Source organism: Phoca vitulina, unplaced genomic scaffold, assembly GCF_004348235.1.
Source record: "Phoca vitulina isolate PV1807 unplaced genomic scaffold, GSC_HSeal_1.0 scaffold115, whole genome shotgun sequence".
Taxonomy (NCBI): domain Eukaryota; kingdom Metazoa; phylum Chordata; class Mammalia; order Carnivora; family Phocidae; genus Phoca; species Phoca vitulina.
The window spans coordinates 319,950-336,362 of NW_022589818.1; the positions used below are offsets into that span (position 1 = coordinate 319,950).

The following is a 16,413-nucleotide window of genomic DNA, read 5'->3' on the forward strand; positions in this document are numbered from 1 at the left end:
CTGCCCCTCTGTCCCCAGGGTCCTGGCTTCCTCTGAGGGTGGCCGACCCCCTTGCAGATTGCCGCCTGAATCCTAGTCAAGTTTTGCCTGAACGCCCGTCCTGCGTCCTTTGGATGGAGCACGCGCAGGACAAGACACACGTCTTCTGATGGGGCGCCTGGGTGGCTCAGTTGGTTAAGCGACTGCCTTCGGCTCAGGTCATGATCCTGGAGTCCCGGGATCGAGTTCTGCATCGGGCTCCCTGCTCAGCAGGGAGTCTGCTTCTCCCTCTGACCCTCCCCCCCTCATGTGCTCTCTCTCTCTCTCTCAGATAAATAAAATCTTAAAAAAAAAAAAAAGACACATGTCTTCTGATGATACTCTTCACAGCGGAGGGAGGTGTGATTCAGAGACCCCTCTGCAAGTGGGCTCAGGCAGAGGCAAGGAGCATGAGAGATGTATCCTGCCGGACATCATCTCGGCAATCTGAAACTGCATTGAACAAAGTGGTTCTCAACAGGCAGTGGGGGCGGGGTTTGTAGAAGTTTCTGGTGGTGGCACTGCTCTCCCCCGATCGCCACAGCAAGCCTGCAAGGAGGAGTCATTTGATTCCTGGGTTAACAGATGATCACAGCTGACAATAGGAAAGTTCAACAGTGCTGTAATTAGGAACTTGCCCCAAGACACAGGAGCCCGAGTTCGAGTTTAGAGAGACAAATACCCACGGAAGAGACCCGCCGGGTGTGTCCTCTGTCTGCAGCGTGTGTGCGGCTCCCCCAGCGCTTCGGTTCACCCCGCGCCGCGGAGCAGGTGACCTGTCCCCACGGTTGGAGTTGGATTCTGCCCCATACTAAATGTGTGGCACTTCCTTCTTGGGGCTCCAGGGTTCCAGCCTTAAAACCCTGGGGCTCTTTTCTCCCCTTGATGTTAAGGTTGCTGTGGATAACAATGACCACCGCTTTTTGAGGGCGTCTGTGGGTCAGGCACTGCGCTCGGTCCTCCGGGTGCACGGTGCTGCTGTTCTCACTGGACAGGTGAAGAAGCCTAGGTTGACAAAAGATAAGAAATCCCGCCCAGGGGGCGCCTGGGTGGCTCAGTCATTAAGCGTCTGCCTTCGGCTCAGGTCATGATCCCAGGGTCCTGGGATCGAGCCCCGCATCGGGCTCCCTGCTCTGCGGGAAGCCTGCTTCTCCCTCTCTCACTCCCCCTGCTTGTGTTCCTGTTCTCGCTGTGTCTCTCTCTGTCAAATAAATAAATAAAATCTTTAAAAAAAAAAAAAAAGAAAAGAAATCCTGCCCAGGCCCAGTAGCCGGTCTGCGGCCTGCGGGTGGGAAGACTCCACTCCTCACCGCCTCCCTACTCGGCTGTTGACCAGCCCCAGGGCCTCGGAGCCGACGTGGAACCGCCCCGCTCGGACGCTGCTGACGCACCTGCCTTGTGCTGGGTGTGGAGCTAGACACTAGGGAAGTGGCGTGGTCTCTGTGCGCTAGTTGCTTACCATCTGACAAAGGGAGACCAGCAGACGGATTTCAGTGCGCTGTGGCAGGTGCTGTCCAGGCCACCGCGGGATTTAAAGCCGGGAGCGATGTGAAGATCATGCTGGCCGCCGAATGGAAGCCGGATTGGAGATGGGCCAGGAGATGAGTTCTGCTCGAATAATTTGGATGAGCACGGACAGAGGGCTGAATCAGTGAAGTGGGAGGACGCATATGAGCATCCCCGAGGAGGGAGAATCAACAAGACCTAGAGATCAGGGCAGGAAGATTATAGATGGTCTTAATATTTCTGACCTGCGGAGAATAGAGCGCTGTCATTCACCAACATAGAGAGCGACGGGCAGAAGAGTGGGTTTCCGAGGAAGCTGACTTGGGTGGACCTGGAGCTGCCTGCAGCTTAGCAGGTGAGAGGCCTGGGGCTGGCGGCTCAGAGACCACAGGGCAGCAGTGGGGGAGCCTTGGACGGGGAGGAGGGCTTCCTGTAGGAAGGTGTGTGCAGGAGAGCACAAGGTTGAGATCAGAGGCTTGGGAACGCCCTTCTTACAAGCCTGGAAGGAGGCCTGACAGAGGCCGCCAGGGGCCAGAGGGCGACAGAAGAGTCTCTCCAGGAAGGAGGGGATATTATCTGAGACCATGGAGAGGGCCAGTAAGATGAGAGCCAGGGAAAGGGCCTGGTTTTGTAGAAACTGGGTGCCTTTCTTCTGAGCAATGTCTGCGGTGGGGGTGGGGAGGGTGACAGAAGCTCATCGGAGGTGGGCTGCGGAATAGATTGGAGGTGGTGTGCACCGCTCCCCAGGGCTCTGGAGAGGGGCCGATGAGAGCCCCAGTAGGAATGAGGGGTCTGAAGATGCTGCTGGCAAAGCTGTTGACCACAGGTGGCTGAGACGGACGCTACAGTGGGTCCCGAAAGATAGGGGGGATGAGCTTAACCTTGGCCAGCAATAGGGACTCTTCTGGGACCGAAAGGAGGGGGGAAAGTGTGGGGTGGATGGGTATGTTTCTGGGCCGCACCTGGTGACCTGGATTGCTCATGAAATCGGAGAGAGCATGAGCCAGAAGCCAGGGGACAGAAGTTGGGAGCAGCCGCAGAGGCGGGAGAACGGGCTGATGGAGGACACGCGGAGGGCAGAGGTCCTGACTGAGGTCAGAACCTGGGTTTGCAGCGGTGCTGCAAGCTGGCTGTCAGATCTTTTCTGGCCTTATTTGGCAGCCCACATACAGAAGGGGAGAGTTTACATGATTGGGGCGAGGGGAGGATGGGGTGTGCTGGAGTCCATGGACTTGCAGCCCTGAGAGGCTAAGCTGTTGAAGGAGGGTCGGAGACTGCTGGTGGCCAGCTGCAGGCTTTGAGACCCAGGAAGGGTGAACGTGAGCTGGATCCTCAGGGACCCGGGCAGGTGCAGCAACAAGCACCTGGCATTTCTAAGAAGGGGGCTGAGGCGTCGCCGAGGAGCATGCAGAATCCTGACCTCTCCCGGCCGGGGAAGGGCCAGTCTCGTTTGCAGACCTGATTTTTGCAGAGTACCTCTTTCATGCACCTATCCAGGACAGTTAAATAAATTAAATAAAAAAAAAAGAGGACTGGGGCACCTGGGTGGCTCAGTCGGTTGAGCGTCTGCCTTCGACTCAGGTCATGATCCCGGGGTCCTGGGATCGAGTCCCACATCGGGTTCCCTGCTCAGCAGGGAGTCTGCTTCTCCCCCTCCCTCTGCTGCTCCCCCACCCACTTGTGTTCGTGCGCGCTCTCTCTCTCAAATAAATAAAAAATTTTAAGAACAAGAGTACTAACGAAAGGTACAATCAGTTATTTCTTTCAGCCTCACAGTCACTGATTTTGGCTGAAGTCATGTGCTTACTTTTCATTTTTTGTTCCAGAAACGGTTACCAGCTATTGCCAGACACTGTTGTAGGCCCAGCAAATCTACAGGGGCTCCCTTGCGGTGGGGGCTGATGAGTGCTGTGAAGGACAGTAAGGAGGCAGGCAGATACACGTGCACGTAGGACTGTTGATGGGCTGTTGAGAGAAGACCTTTGTGAGGGCAGGACATTTGAGCAGAGGCCTGAACAAAGTGAGGAAACCCGTCATGTAAACATCTGGGGAAGAGCATTCCAGAGAAAGCGAGAGGTACAAGGGCCCTGCGGCAGGCGTACACTTGGCGTATTCAGGAGCAGCAAGGCCAGTGTTGCTGGAGCAGAGTGAGGCAAGGGGAAGGGGGTAGGAATGGGGTCAGTGAGCAGGGGACATGTAAGCAGAAACTACAGAGCCTCTAGACCATTGGAAAGACTCGGCTTCTATCTGCACAAGATGGGAGCCACTGCAGGGTTTTGAGCAAAGGAGTGGTTTGAACTGACTTAGGGTATAGAAGATGCCCCCCATCCACCCCCCGGGCTGCTGTGAGGGGAGAGAACCGGGACAGAGAGGACCATGGAGCTCTTGCTTTATAGGCAAGACATGCCAGGAGCCCGAGCAGTGGAGCTGGCAAGTGGCCTAATTTGGGACAGATCAGCTTCCCACACATGGATGATCTTTGGTGGGATTGATCCTGAGCAAGTGCTTATTTTATTTCCTTTCATTTCTTTTCTTGAGTAAGCTCTACATCCAACATGGGGCTCGAACTCCCGACCCCAAGATCAAGAGTAGCATGCTCTTCTGACTGAGCCTGCCAGGCACCCCCTGGACAAATGTCTAAATCAAAGCTGACATTTCGGCCTTTGGACTCTCATCTGAGCTCTGTACACACGGCCCACCCATCACGGAGCGCTCAGGGAGCGCTCGCGCCCTCGGGGGTCAGGACCCAGTGTGGTCAGGGGTGGGGATTGGCTGCAGCCTCTGGGCAGACAGTCAGATTGTGAGATCTCTTCCAGGCAGTGATGAAATGGGTAAGGGACATCGAGTGGCGTGGTGAGCCGGGCTTCCCCCCCGAGGCCCTGGCTGCCCAAGCCGCCTGCCTTCAGAGCCCCTGCTCAGGTCTTGCCCCCTCTCTCTGACCCCACCACTCAGTTGGGCTTGCTTGTTTTCTTTAATATGTATGCTTTCTAGCTTCACTGAGAGACACCACCAACTCTGGGCTTTCTTTGAAAGGGTGTATGTGACACGTGGGATTTTGAGAGAGGTAGGGGTAGGGGGAGAGGTGGGGAGAGAGGAGGTAGTTTTAAGAATTTGGCCAGGAAAGGTAAACACCTTAATCGTCTTCCAGGCTCAACCAAATTCCATTCTGAAGGGTTTAAGAGCAAAGCTTTGGAATCAGCCAGACTGGAGGCAGCACAGGGGTGGCTCTCTCATCCCTCTCTGCCAGGCCTGCCCCCCTGCCCCCCCCGTCACAGCTCCAGGCAGCTCCAGGCATCCCTCAGCCAGGGCAGCTTCCCCCAAGGAAGGGTCGGTCTGGTCTCATCATTCCCGTCTACCCTATGGAATCCTGTCTGGTCGCTTTTCTGGAAGGAGGCCATGAGACGGATCCAACCATAACCAAAGGAGGAAGAAGGGGGACTGCCCCTGCCCTGGAGCCCGGGAGGGAGATGGAGCCCACACCCAGGACCCAGAGGGAGGCAGACGCAGATAATCCAGCCTGGCAGCTCGAGGCCGGGGCTGGGGCTCAGGGCTGGGCTGGGAGAGTGGGCAGGTCCAGGAGGCTTCCTGAAGGGGTGAGCGGGTGAGCTGCCAAGGGGGCAGAGGGGCCTTGGAGAAAGGGCCGGGTCCCGTGGCTTCTTCCTAGGCTAGGACCCCCCCCTCCTCCACACCCTCCAGCCGAGGCACAGAGTGCCTCCTCTGGGCTCTCCTCTGGGGCTCCTGGAGGCCTAGCCCCAGGAGGTCTGGGAGCTCAAAAGAGGGGATTTGGCCCACAGAGACCATACTACCCACAAGCAGCGAGAAAGGCCTGCGAGTGTCCAGGACCCAGGCTGGCTCCCTCTCCGGGCCAGTGCCCGCGGGCTCAGTGGGAAGACAGGCCCACCAGAAATCCAGATCATCTGGACACCTGGAAGGCTGAGGCTGACAGTCCCAGAGCTCGGGGCTTTAGGAGGCAGGGGGCGACGAAATCCAGGAGACTCTGGCTGGCTGCTTTGATCCCCCAGGGACAGGGACGTGTCCCTGCGGATCCCCGAGTGCCAAAACTCCCCCTTGGATGTCCCCCCAGGTTGGTCCCAGACGGGCGGCTTGGGCAGCCAGGGCCCTGGGGGGAAGCAGGGCTCACCCCGCCACTCGATGCCCCAGGTCGGTGGAGGAGATGCAGGCAGGGCAGGTGGGGCTTCGGCAGGGCAGCCTGGCCAAGATTTTTAGGCTCCAGCCCCGTGCCCTCTGGGATTCTGGGCAGGCTGGGGGCCCCTGGCAGACGGGGTGGGCGGGGGGTGGCCGGAGACTGTTCAGTCTCTCTTTGACAGCTAACATTTTCCAGAGCCGGCGCCCGCAGGAGAAAGGAAATCAGAGCTTCCCACCTCACACATCTTTTTCCCATTTTGTTCATGCTGCCCAGGGAAAGCCATTAGGGCTAGGTCAGTCTGGGGCCTCCCCCACCGCCTATCTCTCTAGCCAGCTCTAAGGAGGAGCAGGGATGGGGGGGGAGGGTCACTGGAAGGACAAGGCTCTAGCCTGCGAAGGGGCCTGACTCTGAACTCTTGTCTCCCTTAAGTCCCTGCCCACTCAAGATGGGAGTGTGGGGGCAAGGACTTCTGAGGCCCTCCCTCACTCGGCTCAAATCCCCTGCACCTCTGGTTCTGTCTCTAGGGAGTCTGGCCCACTGGCCCTAAGGAACCCTGGGCCTGGTCTGCAGCAGGAAGAGCCCTGGGGTTGGGGGAACCTAATAGGGGCTCTGGCCTCCTCCCTGGAGCCAGGCGGGGGCCCAGACAGCGGGGTATCATGGTCTGGAGGCGTGCTGCACTGGGAGCACCGAGGAGCCTGGAGGAGGACTCCTCCCTAAGCTGACTGACCTCCTTCCTGAGGTTGAGCCATCCGCTCCTGTTATCCTGCCCCTGCTCCCAGGGATCGTGAGTCCAGTGCCCTCGTTCTAGCCTTATCCAGTACCTCAAACCCCCCTGTCTCTTCTCTGGGAACCTTGCCCTTCTCCCCTCCCCCCTGCCCCTTTCCTCTTCAATCCCGGAGTCCACTTCTCTGGCCCGGTGCCCACCCTCTGCACTTCAGGCCGGAGAGGAAGCAGAGCACCCACCCAGTCTGCAGCCCTGCTGATTTCTTTCTTCTGCCAGAAACCCCAGATCATCTCAATGGGGAGAGGGATTCCCTGGACCCCCGGCTCTTCTTCGGTTTCCCATCCTCAGGGAGCGGGAGAGGGGGCATCTGGGAAACAGTTTGGGCTCCCCAGAACAGGTCCTGGGCTAGGTTGCTGGCTGTCCCTCTTTTCCAGGGCTAGCCACTGTCCCCAGGTACCCTGCAAACCCAGGTGTTCAGCCTGCCAAACTTGTCCGGCCGTCCCTTTCCTGCCCTAGGCTGCCAGGGGTTAAGGGACAGTGCAGGGCAGGGGGTGGGAATGGCAGAGGGGTCTGGCCCCAGTCACTGGCTCATAAAAGCCAAGAGTTTAACTGCAGGTCACAGTGCTGCCCGACTTCTCCATCCAGCAGTGCTGCCCTGGGGGAAGGGGGCTGGGGGGGGAGTCCTTCAGGAGGGGAAATGGGGGCACGGCTGGCCAGGGTCAGGGCCAGGCCCGTCCAGCTCCAGATGCTGGCAGTTGCCATCAACAGTGCCGGCCACACTGGATTCCCACCTCTACCTCGGAGGTTCTCTAAAAAGCAGGACTCCAGAGTAAGGGAGCCGGACGTTGGTGCCTGTCCCTGCAGCAGGCTAGGGAAACGGGCCGTGGCGTCAGCGGGACAAGAGGCGATGCCCTCTGCCAGGCCAGCAGGAAGCACCAGTCCGGGTGCTGGCACAAAGGGAGCAGGACAGAGAAGCCAGCACCCAGGGGTCAAAGAGCAAGAGCAGTGCGCCGGCTGCCTGTGGGCAGGGTCTCCAGGTTCTCCCGCGGCTGCCCGCCCCCCCCCCCCTGCTGCCCCCTGAAGAGGCCAGCAGAGCCAGGGGCCTCTCTCGGGGGACAAGACTCAGTCTGGACACGTCCTCAGCCAGGGCGTCCACACCTCCTCGCTCCCGCCTGCCCAGCTCGGCGTGCCCGGCCCAGCCCCGAGGAGAGCGTTGAGCTGGGAACCAGGCAGCAGAGCCCAGAACAACAGAGGAGCCGCCTGGCCGCCTGGCTGCTGCATAGACCCTGCTCTGTGATTTCTCCCGGAGCCGGCAGCCCTCCTCCCACCCGAGCTTCTGACCCTGCCCGCCACCCCTGCCTCCTTCACCGCGGCCTGGGGCTGGCCCTGGAGATCCCAGCCACCCCTCCTTTCCGGTCCAGCTGCCCCTCAGAGTCACTCAGGATTCCCTGCCTGCACCTTCCCCGGCTTGGAGGGACTCTGCCTGCTTTCCAGGTCTCTGACCCGGTCTCCCAGCTGGCGGGAAGCCCTATTCCCTGCTCTAACAGCAATCTGGTGTGGGGAGAATCCGGGCCAGGCCTTACCAGATTTGAAAAGGGCTGGGTCCCTGAGCCCAGGCAGACAGACAAGAATGGAACATTCCCCTCTGTACTGAGGGTCAGACCGGACCAGGAGGCAGGATGCTTGAGCTCACACTGCGCCGCATGGAATCCTGAGGGCTTGGGGACCAGGGGACACCACTGTCCCGCCCCAGGCACTCTTAGCTCCTTTATTCTACTCTCAGACCCCCCCCCCTGCCCCGGCAGAATTCTGCCTGTTCTGTTGCCCCTCTGCTGAGTGGCAGAGACCCAGTGTCCAGCCTCACCTGGGTTTAATTTCTACAGGACTCCCAGCCCGCAAACTCTGTGACCCAGCAGATGCAATAACACTGCTCGGGGTGAGGCGCTTCTCCAAGTGCTGAACTTGGCCAGAGAATCTCCTTGTCCCGGTTGGGGGGGAGGGGAAGGGGTTCATGACTCTCCCACTCTCTCCATCCCCAGCTGGGCGGGTGGTCCCTCCTGCCCCATCCTCAGGGGAGTGGCGGAGAGGGGTAGGGGCAGCTCCTCTCCCCCAGCCCCCCACCCCTCCATCGTGCACACATCCGCGTGCACTCATGCTCACGCTCCTCCACCCAGCCAGAAGCGTGCCCACCTCCATTCCTTCTGCTGCAAAGCCAGCCACTTTCCTCTTAGCCTCACTACCATGGGAACAAAGCCCCAGAAGGTTCCTTGCCTAGCTCTCAGGCCTGTTTCCTCCCTACCCCACCCCCACTCTGCCTCTGTTCCCCCAGAGCAACCAACTCTGCACCTTTTTTTTTGTCACCAACTCTGCACCTTTCCCCCCAAATTCCTGGGGGAGCCCCCGACAGGGGTATGACCAAGGTTCCTAGAAAGGGAGAATGGGTTGCCCAGGGCTGACCTGCGTCTGGTTTGGTCCTAATGAAAAGGCCAGCGACACTAGGAAATTCCTTCTCATTGATCCTGGCGGGAAATTAAAGCCAGTTGTTTGTGACCGGGTGACTGACAGGGGCTAAGCCCCTCCCCACCGCCTGGCTCCCGGCCTGCTCCCTGCCCCTAGGCTCCCCCATCCTCCCCTGTTAGCCTCCTTTCCCCTCCCCCCATCCTCTTATCCCCCCCACAGTGTCCCCCAATCCCCTTCCCCTGCATCTTCCCTAAGCCCCTTCCACTTGCCCGCCCTATGCTCCCGTGGGCAAACAGGGTTTCTGGAAGCTGAGACCTGCTTCCTGGCACCCTGCTCCAGACCCTCTACCCACCTCCCTCAGCCAGGCCTGGGGTGCAGGGGCTGGAGCTCAGGTCCAGAGCTGCCAAACCACAAACACTCACATCTGGAAAAAATTCCCCTCCCAGCCCGACTTCCCTTTGTCTTACTTCTGTCTCTTTGGAACTTCTGGCCGCCAGGCCAGTGGGGGGAGTGAGGAAGTGAAGAGAGGGGAGTGGGCCCAGACCTCCCTGCCCCCACCCCAGGGAGCCCCCTTTCCAGCCTCCCCAGGATCCTCAGCCAGACCACATCCCCCCTCTGCTCCTGTAGGTCTGGCCTCCTGATGACCGTCTTTTGGGTGAGGTTTTAACATCCTGAGTCACCAGGCTTGTGTGGGAGAGGGCCTGGGCTGGCCCTTCTCTTTTGCAGTAGGAAAGATACCCACTGAGCCGAGGACTGGACCCTTCAGGCTGGGGGCTCGAGAGGGCTGGTGTGGAGAGGAGGTGGGCAGGTTGACCTGGTGGAGGAGGTGGGGGCAGGGAGGCAGAAGGAGGGGTGCTGGGGTTCCTGCCATGGTCCCTCCCCCAAGCCTCTCCTCATCCCTTTGGCTAGGAGCCTGATTTCACTGTCAGAACCTAATCCCCCTCCCTTTACCTACAGCAGCGAGAGCCTGCCGCTGGGGGAGGAACACAGGGCGGGCTGCAAGCACCCCCCAGGGGCCACCCCCTTCCCTCCACTACCTCCCACCTCTGCTTTTGTCTGTCCTTCCTCAAAGAGCTCCGACCTGCTGCCCTCCTACTTCCAGAAGCCCAGGCCACCCCCACCCCCAGATGAGCCCTCCCACACAAACCCTGAACCCTAAAGCCAGGCTGAAGCATCCAGCTCCCTTCTGCAAACCTGACAGGTGATCGCCTCCCCCTGCGGTGCATCGAGTCCCTTCTATCATAGCACCTCCATCCCTCCCGCTCAGGGGCACCCGAGCTGCTTTCCTGTTTCAACACATGCATTATTCAGAGATTTCCCTCTTTACAGCGCAGAGGCTCCAGCCTTCTCCAGTCTTTGGTGAAGCCTCCAGCCCCTCTGCTTTGGCTCTGTTCTTCCGACGCCTCGCCAGCCAAGGCCCCCAACACGCTAGACCGTTCCAGGGCTCTAACGAAAAGGGTTCAGGACCTCAATGAGCCTGTCCTCTGCTCCTCCCGTGGCCACGCTGGCGGGGAGGGGCCGGCGCCAGGACCAGATGTGGCGTTTTTCCTGCCCGCCTCGCCAGGAGCTGGGAGCGCAGTCCTGGGCGGGGGGCGGGGCCGGGGGGCGGGGGGGGGCGGTGCGGGCAGCGGGGCCACGTGCACGCCTTAGCCGAGGGCCGCTGGGCCGCAGCAACCCTGAGCGCCGCCTGCCCGTTGGCCTCGGATCTCCCGGCCAGTCTCCGGGGCTCCCCGCTTGACCTCCTTCTGTTTCGGGCTCCCAGCCCTCCCCACAGGGGTCTCGGCGGGGACCTGGGCCCTGCCCCCTCCTTTGATCTCCCGCTTCGAAGCAGCTGGCGGAGGGGCGGCCGCTCCTTCTGCCCGTTGGACGGCGCGGGATTGTGACACCCGAGACCCCGCTCCACCCCTTCCCGGGGCACCCAGTCTCCCTCCAACCTGGGTGGCAGCGCGGCGCGCCGGGGCTCCACGCCTCCGTCCCCGCCTCCCCTCCCTGCCGCCTGCTGCGATCCCCTGGGGGTTCGGGGAGCCAAGCGACGGAGAAAGCGCCTTAATAAAGAGCTCGTGTCAAGTGATTGGCAGTGACCTCTGCCCCCCGCCCCAGCCTCGCGCCCGGGGCTCCTGCTTAACCCTTCGATGCCCGCCCAGCTCATTAAGAGGAAGGAGTCTCTCCGCGCCAACGTCCTGAGTCCCCCGGCACTGCGGCAGCCCTGAACCCCGGGGAGGCCTGCGCGGGTAGGGGGGCCGCTCCCTCCCACCCCCTCGAGCCTCTCCAGCAGGGGGCGCCGTTGCCCCACTTGGGTGCCTGGCCCAGCCACCCCTGGCCTCCCCGGCCGCTCTCTGAGCTCGGGGCGGTCACGCTGGACCCAGTTCAGGCTTCGGTGGAGCCGAGCCCGGCCGCCCGCCTCTTCCCTAGCGCCGGCTCGGAGCGGGGTTCGCCCGCTGGTAGTGTCGCCGGGTGTCCGGCGCCAAGGAGTCGAACGCACCGAGTCAGGTTGGGGAGGGGGGCGGACCAAGCCAGCCGTGACCCTGGGGACGTGAGACCTGAGTATCTGCGCCCCGGGCCCGGCGCCCCCTCCTCTCGGCGGAGAGCCCAATCAGAGCGCTCTGCCCGTGTCGCCTCCCCAGCCACCCCTCTCGCGGGAGCCAGCTGCCTCGGCCCCCCGCTAGCCCCGGACCCGCCCACGGGGGGCCAGATCCAGAGGCGGGGAGCGGGGCCTGAGGGCCCCCCAGGTGGGGTGGGGGCGGGGCGGGAGGCGGGGCCATCTCTCTCTCTCTTTCTCTCTCTCTCTCTCTCTGCCTCTCTTTCTCTCGGGCAGGGGCGGGCCCCGCTCAGGGTATAAAAGCTGCCCGCGCGGGAGCCCAAGCCAACTCTGGGGTTGTCCTGGGACGTGTCCTGTCCTGAGTCTCACGACCAGGCGAAGGCGACCGCGACATCTCTTGTGACTAAAAGACTCAGCGTCCAGTGCTCCACCCAAAGCATCTAAGGGGATCGCCACTCGCGCCTCCATCATGCCCAACTTCTCCGGCAACTGGAAGATCATCCGATCGGAAAACTTCGAGGATTTGCTCAAAGTGCTGGGTAAGGAGATTTTAGAGCTCCCGGGGAGCCAAGGGCGGGGCCGGGGGGCGGGGGGGGGGGGGGGGGGCTCGGGGGGGGGCCTCCCGCACGAGAAAGAAAGCAGGGCGGGGGTCAAGGCGCGGGAGGTTGGGTGTCTGCGTCCCCAAGAAAAGGGGCCGAACGCTTGCATGGGGGGCTCGGGGCTCGGACATTTAGATCCTTTCTCCCGCGGGGCGTCCCCTCGCCCCCGCCCCCATGCTAGTTCCTGCAGTGACCAGCCTGTGAACCAAGTAGAAACCAGAAGCACGAGGTCGGTATCCCTGGGGGTGGGGCCGGGAGCTCTGGGCAGTTCAGAAGCTGCAAACCCCGCACCCAGGCTGGGGGCCTGGGTCCTTACTCAGCCAGCCCCTCGGAGCCGTTCCACCCTCTTTGCCCCCACCCCACAACCAGTAGCCCAGCTCCGGGGCAGGTTCCTTATCCCTCTGCGCCGGGCTCCACCCTCCAGGTGATCCGCCAGCCCAGCTCTCACGGTTGCCCCTTCCCTCCCCGTTCAGCACTTTCCACGCTGTGCCCCCACCCTCCGTCTGTGACACAGATATTTTCCTACAGCGGGCAGCTCCAAAGTCCTCGGTCGCTCTGGATAATTATCACTTTCTTAGATTTCAACAAATGGTTTCGTGTGAAACCCCAACCCCCCATTTCCGAAAATCCCAGTTCTTGTCTCCCTCCCCCACCCCAGACCTGCTGCAGCCCAGCTGGGTGTGTTGGTTAAAGGTGGGGGAAAGTTAAACCTCCTCTGACTGCCTTTCCCAACTCTGTGTGCCCTCTGGTGTGTGGGGAGGGGTAGAGAGTGGGATCGCCAGGAGGGGCTCTGGGAAGAGAGGGGGGTGAGTTAAGGACCTCAGCAATGGGGAAGCCCCCCCCGCCCAGGAGCCCTGCAGCCCTGGATTTCTGGACTGAACACGGTGACCCCCCCTTGAGTGGGAGGAGGCGGGGGGCACACCTTGTGCAGGGTGGGGTGTAGGATTGAGTCTGGACCTGGGAAGGGTCTGGAATGCTGTTTCCATATTCCTTGCCATTAGTTCTTTCGTCTAACCACGAGACTTCCTCAAGCCCTGTCTTTCCCGCTCTCCACTTGCTGCGCTTAAACGCCAAAACATTTTCCCTTCAGAAAGCCTAGATGCCATTCCCTCCCCACCTCTGGATTCTGGCCCCTCTCCCCAGCGGATGAAGCAGGAGGTGGCCCGGCACACCCACAGGCCCAGCTGGAGAATAAGAGCCAAAGCCCAGTCCTGTTGTCTGTCTGTCTTTGGTCTGTTTGTCCTCCCTGCGGGGTCTCTCCGAGCCACGTGCCCTCCTCAGGCCCTGCTGGGGGCAGATTGAAAACAGACCCATTAGACAAACAGCCCTGGCTGGAGTGGCATCTCCTTGGAACCCAGCCCTGCCCCTGCAGGAACCTCGGCCCCTCCTCGCCCCCTCTGCCCAAGTCAAGTATCCCTCTCCTGGTGAGGAAAGCTCAGGTGTTTGGGAAAAACCTGTCCCACCCACTGCAGTAGGCAGGGAGCATGAGCAGGTTCTGCTCCTGTAACAGGAAAGATGGAAAAGGTAGGCCAGCTGGGCTTCCAGGGGAAGATGGGGTGGGTGTGTCTGCCCTGCCAAGGCCACTGGATCTGAGAACCCCTCCCTGGACCCAGGAGATCAACAGCCCAGAAGGGGGTTCCTGGGGCTGCTGGGGGCATCCTCCTGCTCTCCCGCTCTCTTCTTTCTGGAACAGAGTGGGTCTGTTTCAGTGCCAAGGGAAAAGAGGATTTGTTTCTCTAGGAACCCAGGGAGTCCTCTTGCCTGACCCAGCCCTGCTTGGCCCCCTCATCCCCACCCATTGCTTCCCTGAAGGTCTCTGCTCCAGCTGCGGGAGGGGGGGTGCACCAGGCAGGTGAAGTGGGCTGATGATGCTTAGACCTGGCCCCGGCCAGAAAGACCTTCCTGCCTGCTTGTCTTCTTGCTCTCCTGGCTTCTCCACCCTTCCTCATGACTGGGAAGCAAAGAAGAGGGGCCCAGTTTGGGGAAGGATGTGGGGGACAGGCCCAGGGACTCTGAATCCACAGAGCCTGAACAAGACCTGACCACCTGAGTTCAGGGTGATCCTAGAGTAGGGAACATACTGGGGGGGAGGGAACGGGGTCCCTGTCTGTCCCTTGAGGGGAGAAGGGCATGGGAGCCCGCCAGGAGGCCAGGCAAGCAAGGGTCTGATGGGGGGAACTTTGAGCCTCAGCTCTGGCTTTTTCTTTGGTTTCCTTTTCCCAGTAAAAATAATAGCAGCTATAAGAAGAGGTGTGCCTAGCGCTGTGTTTCTGGGTCCCACACGCGCCACCCATTTGCCCAGGGTCACCTGGCCTGCAAGGGAGGCTAAGCCAGGTGGATGTCAGGGTCCAGTGGATCTTCCTGCAGAGCCTCTGGCTTCCCCAGGCTGGGGCCATTCTGTAGAGGGGAACAGCGCCCCAGCTCATCACCTGCTGAGAGTCCCTGCTCCTCACTGAGGAGAGGGACAGCGATGGGGTAAAGGAAGGTTGAGCTAGCACCAGACAGGGGAGGTGCATAAGGCAGAAAGGAGACGAGCCCTAACTTCCGGGACAGGAGTGGTGAGGCCTGGCCGGGGAGGGTCTGGCCTGCTCTTGGCCCGGGGTGAAGACACAGTGACTCTGATGGGTCCACCCCCCGCAGAGGGTTGCAAGCAGGGTGGATAAAGGGCCACAAGTGAGGTGAACCGGGCCAAGGTGAGGATGGCTGCTGGGTGAGGGGAGTGGGGAGAGGCTGCCCCCGAGAACACTGGGGTCCGGGCCTACTGGTCAGCAAGGTGGGACCCCACGGGGTGCTGCCGCTCTGCCCAAGCTGGGCCCTGGGGAGGGGTGAGGCAGGGGCCCGGAGCACCCTTGAAGGTGAGCCTCCCTCCTCTCCCTGCAGGGGTGAATGTGATGCTGAGGAAGATTGCCGTGGCTGCAGCATCCAAGCCGGCCGTGGAGATCAAACAGGAGGGAGATACTTTCTACATCAAAACCTCCACCACGGTGCGCACCACGGAGATTAACTTCAAGATCGGAGAAGAGTTTGAGGAGCAGACTGTGGACGGGAGGCCCTGTAAGGTGAGTCCCTCGGGGTCATGGCATCCATTGCCTGGCCATTTTCCAGTCTTTTCCTGGATTCTCTGCTCCACTCCCAGTGGAGAAAGTCCCTCTCTCTCGCTGCTGCGGGCCCCGCTCACGTGGCCTCTCTCTTGCAGAGCCTGGTGAACTGGGAGAGCGAGAACAAAATGGTCTGCGAGCAGAGGCTTCTGAAGGGAGAGGGCCCCAAGACCTCCTGGACCAGGGAGCTGACCACTGACGGGGAGCTGGTCCTGGTAAGGCCTGCCTCCTACCAGTCCAGCGCCGCCTTCGGGGGTTTTCTGGGACACTCCAGGGCGCAGGAGGTTCAAGATCAACTGTACTGGTCCCCCGCCTCCCGAGGGGGCTGCTGGGTCGGACAGTGCCGCTCTGTGACCAGGACATGGTCCTCCGCGTACAGCGGATGCACACCGAGAGGCCCAGCATTCCTCTGGGCGACGACCCTCCTGGCCTGGGGAGGAGGGTGGAGGACAGAGCCCTGGAGCTCTATCACCATCCTCCCTCCTGTGACACCAGGGCATGTGGGGACCAGCTCCTGCCTGTTGGTCCTGAATCTAGTAGGTTTGGTCCCCGAAGCCACAGGGACCACGAACCTTCCAGGTTAACGATGACTTCTGACTTGTGTCCTTCCAGACCATGACGGCGGATGATATCGTGTGCACCAGGGTCTATGTCCGAGAGTGAGCAGCTGTGGGTCCAAGAGCTGCCAGAGCCCCCAGCCCACCCTTCCACGCTCCCTGCCTCACTGCCCCTCCCTCCTTCCTTCTAGGCTAGCTCTCCCCTCACTCCCCTCACCACCCCTCACTTCTGGGGATGCTGGGATGCCTCCAGCCGAGCTCAGGGTTGGATGGCAAGAGCCCAGATCACCCTTTCCAGAATCACTCCCCCTCCCCAGCCAGCAGTCCCGAACCAGCCCAGAGCACAGCCTCTCTTTCTGGGAGGGGACCTGAGGGCCCAAGTGGGAAAGACGGCCCTCTGGCTTCCGCTCTTTGTCCCTGTAGCCGACACAGTGTAGAATATTTATTGGTTAATTTTATTAAAATGTTTAAAAAAATACAACTTGTCTCTGGCTCCTTGGGAAGGGGACAGATGAGTCGCCTGAGTTCCACTTTGCGTCTGAAGCACGGTGTGGGAAGCATGGTGTCCACAGCAGGACAGGTGGGCCGCGGCGGAGGGGGCCTTCCCCTCACCCCCTGCCCACCCCTGCAGCCTCCTGCACTGCCCTGGCTCCCAAGGCTAGTCCTGGACTTCTCAACAGGGGGGCCAGGCTCCGAGGAGCTGACTCCCACCTTCTCCCACACGTTCCTCCAATGTTCCTTCTCTCCTCCAACTCCAATCCGTGG

At 61.0% G+C, this 16,413-nt stretch overlaps 1 protein-coding gene across 1 annotated transcript; it reads left to right on the forward strand.

Annotated features, from left to right (window-relative positions):
* Positions 1 to 11,645: 11,645 nt before the first annotated feature.
* CRABP2 (cellular retinoic acid binding protein 2) lies at positions 11,646 to 16,080 on the forward strand. The gene is made up of 4 exons (XM_032398361.1): positions 11,646 to 11,933; positions 14,874 to 15,052; positions 15,190 to 15,306; positions 15,704 to 16,080. The coding sequence occupies exons 1-4, from the start codon at positions 11,864 to 11,866 to the stop codon at positions 15,752 to 15,754; spliced, it is 417 nt and encodes a 138-aa protein (XP_032254252.1). The 5' UTR covers positions 11,646 to 11,863; the 3' UTR covers positions 15,755 to 16,080.
* Positions 16,081 to 16,413: the final 333 nt, after the last annotated feature.

Coding starts and splice junctions, on each gene's coding strand:
- CRABP2 (XM_032398361.1), top strand. CDS start 11,864: ATGCCCAACTTCTCCGGCAACTGGAAGATCATCCGATCGGAAAACTTC. Junction 11,934..14,873: donor GGATTTGCTCAAAGTGCTGG/GTAAGGAGATTT, acceptor CTCTCCCTGCAG/GGGTGAATGTGATGCTGAGG. Junction 15,053..15,189: donor TGGACGGGAGGCCCTGTAAG/GTGAGTCCCTCG, acceptor TCTCTCTTGCAG/AGCCTGGTGAACTGGGAGAG.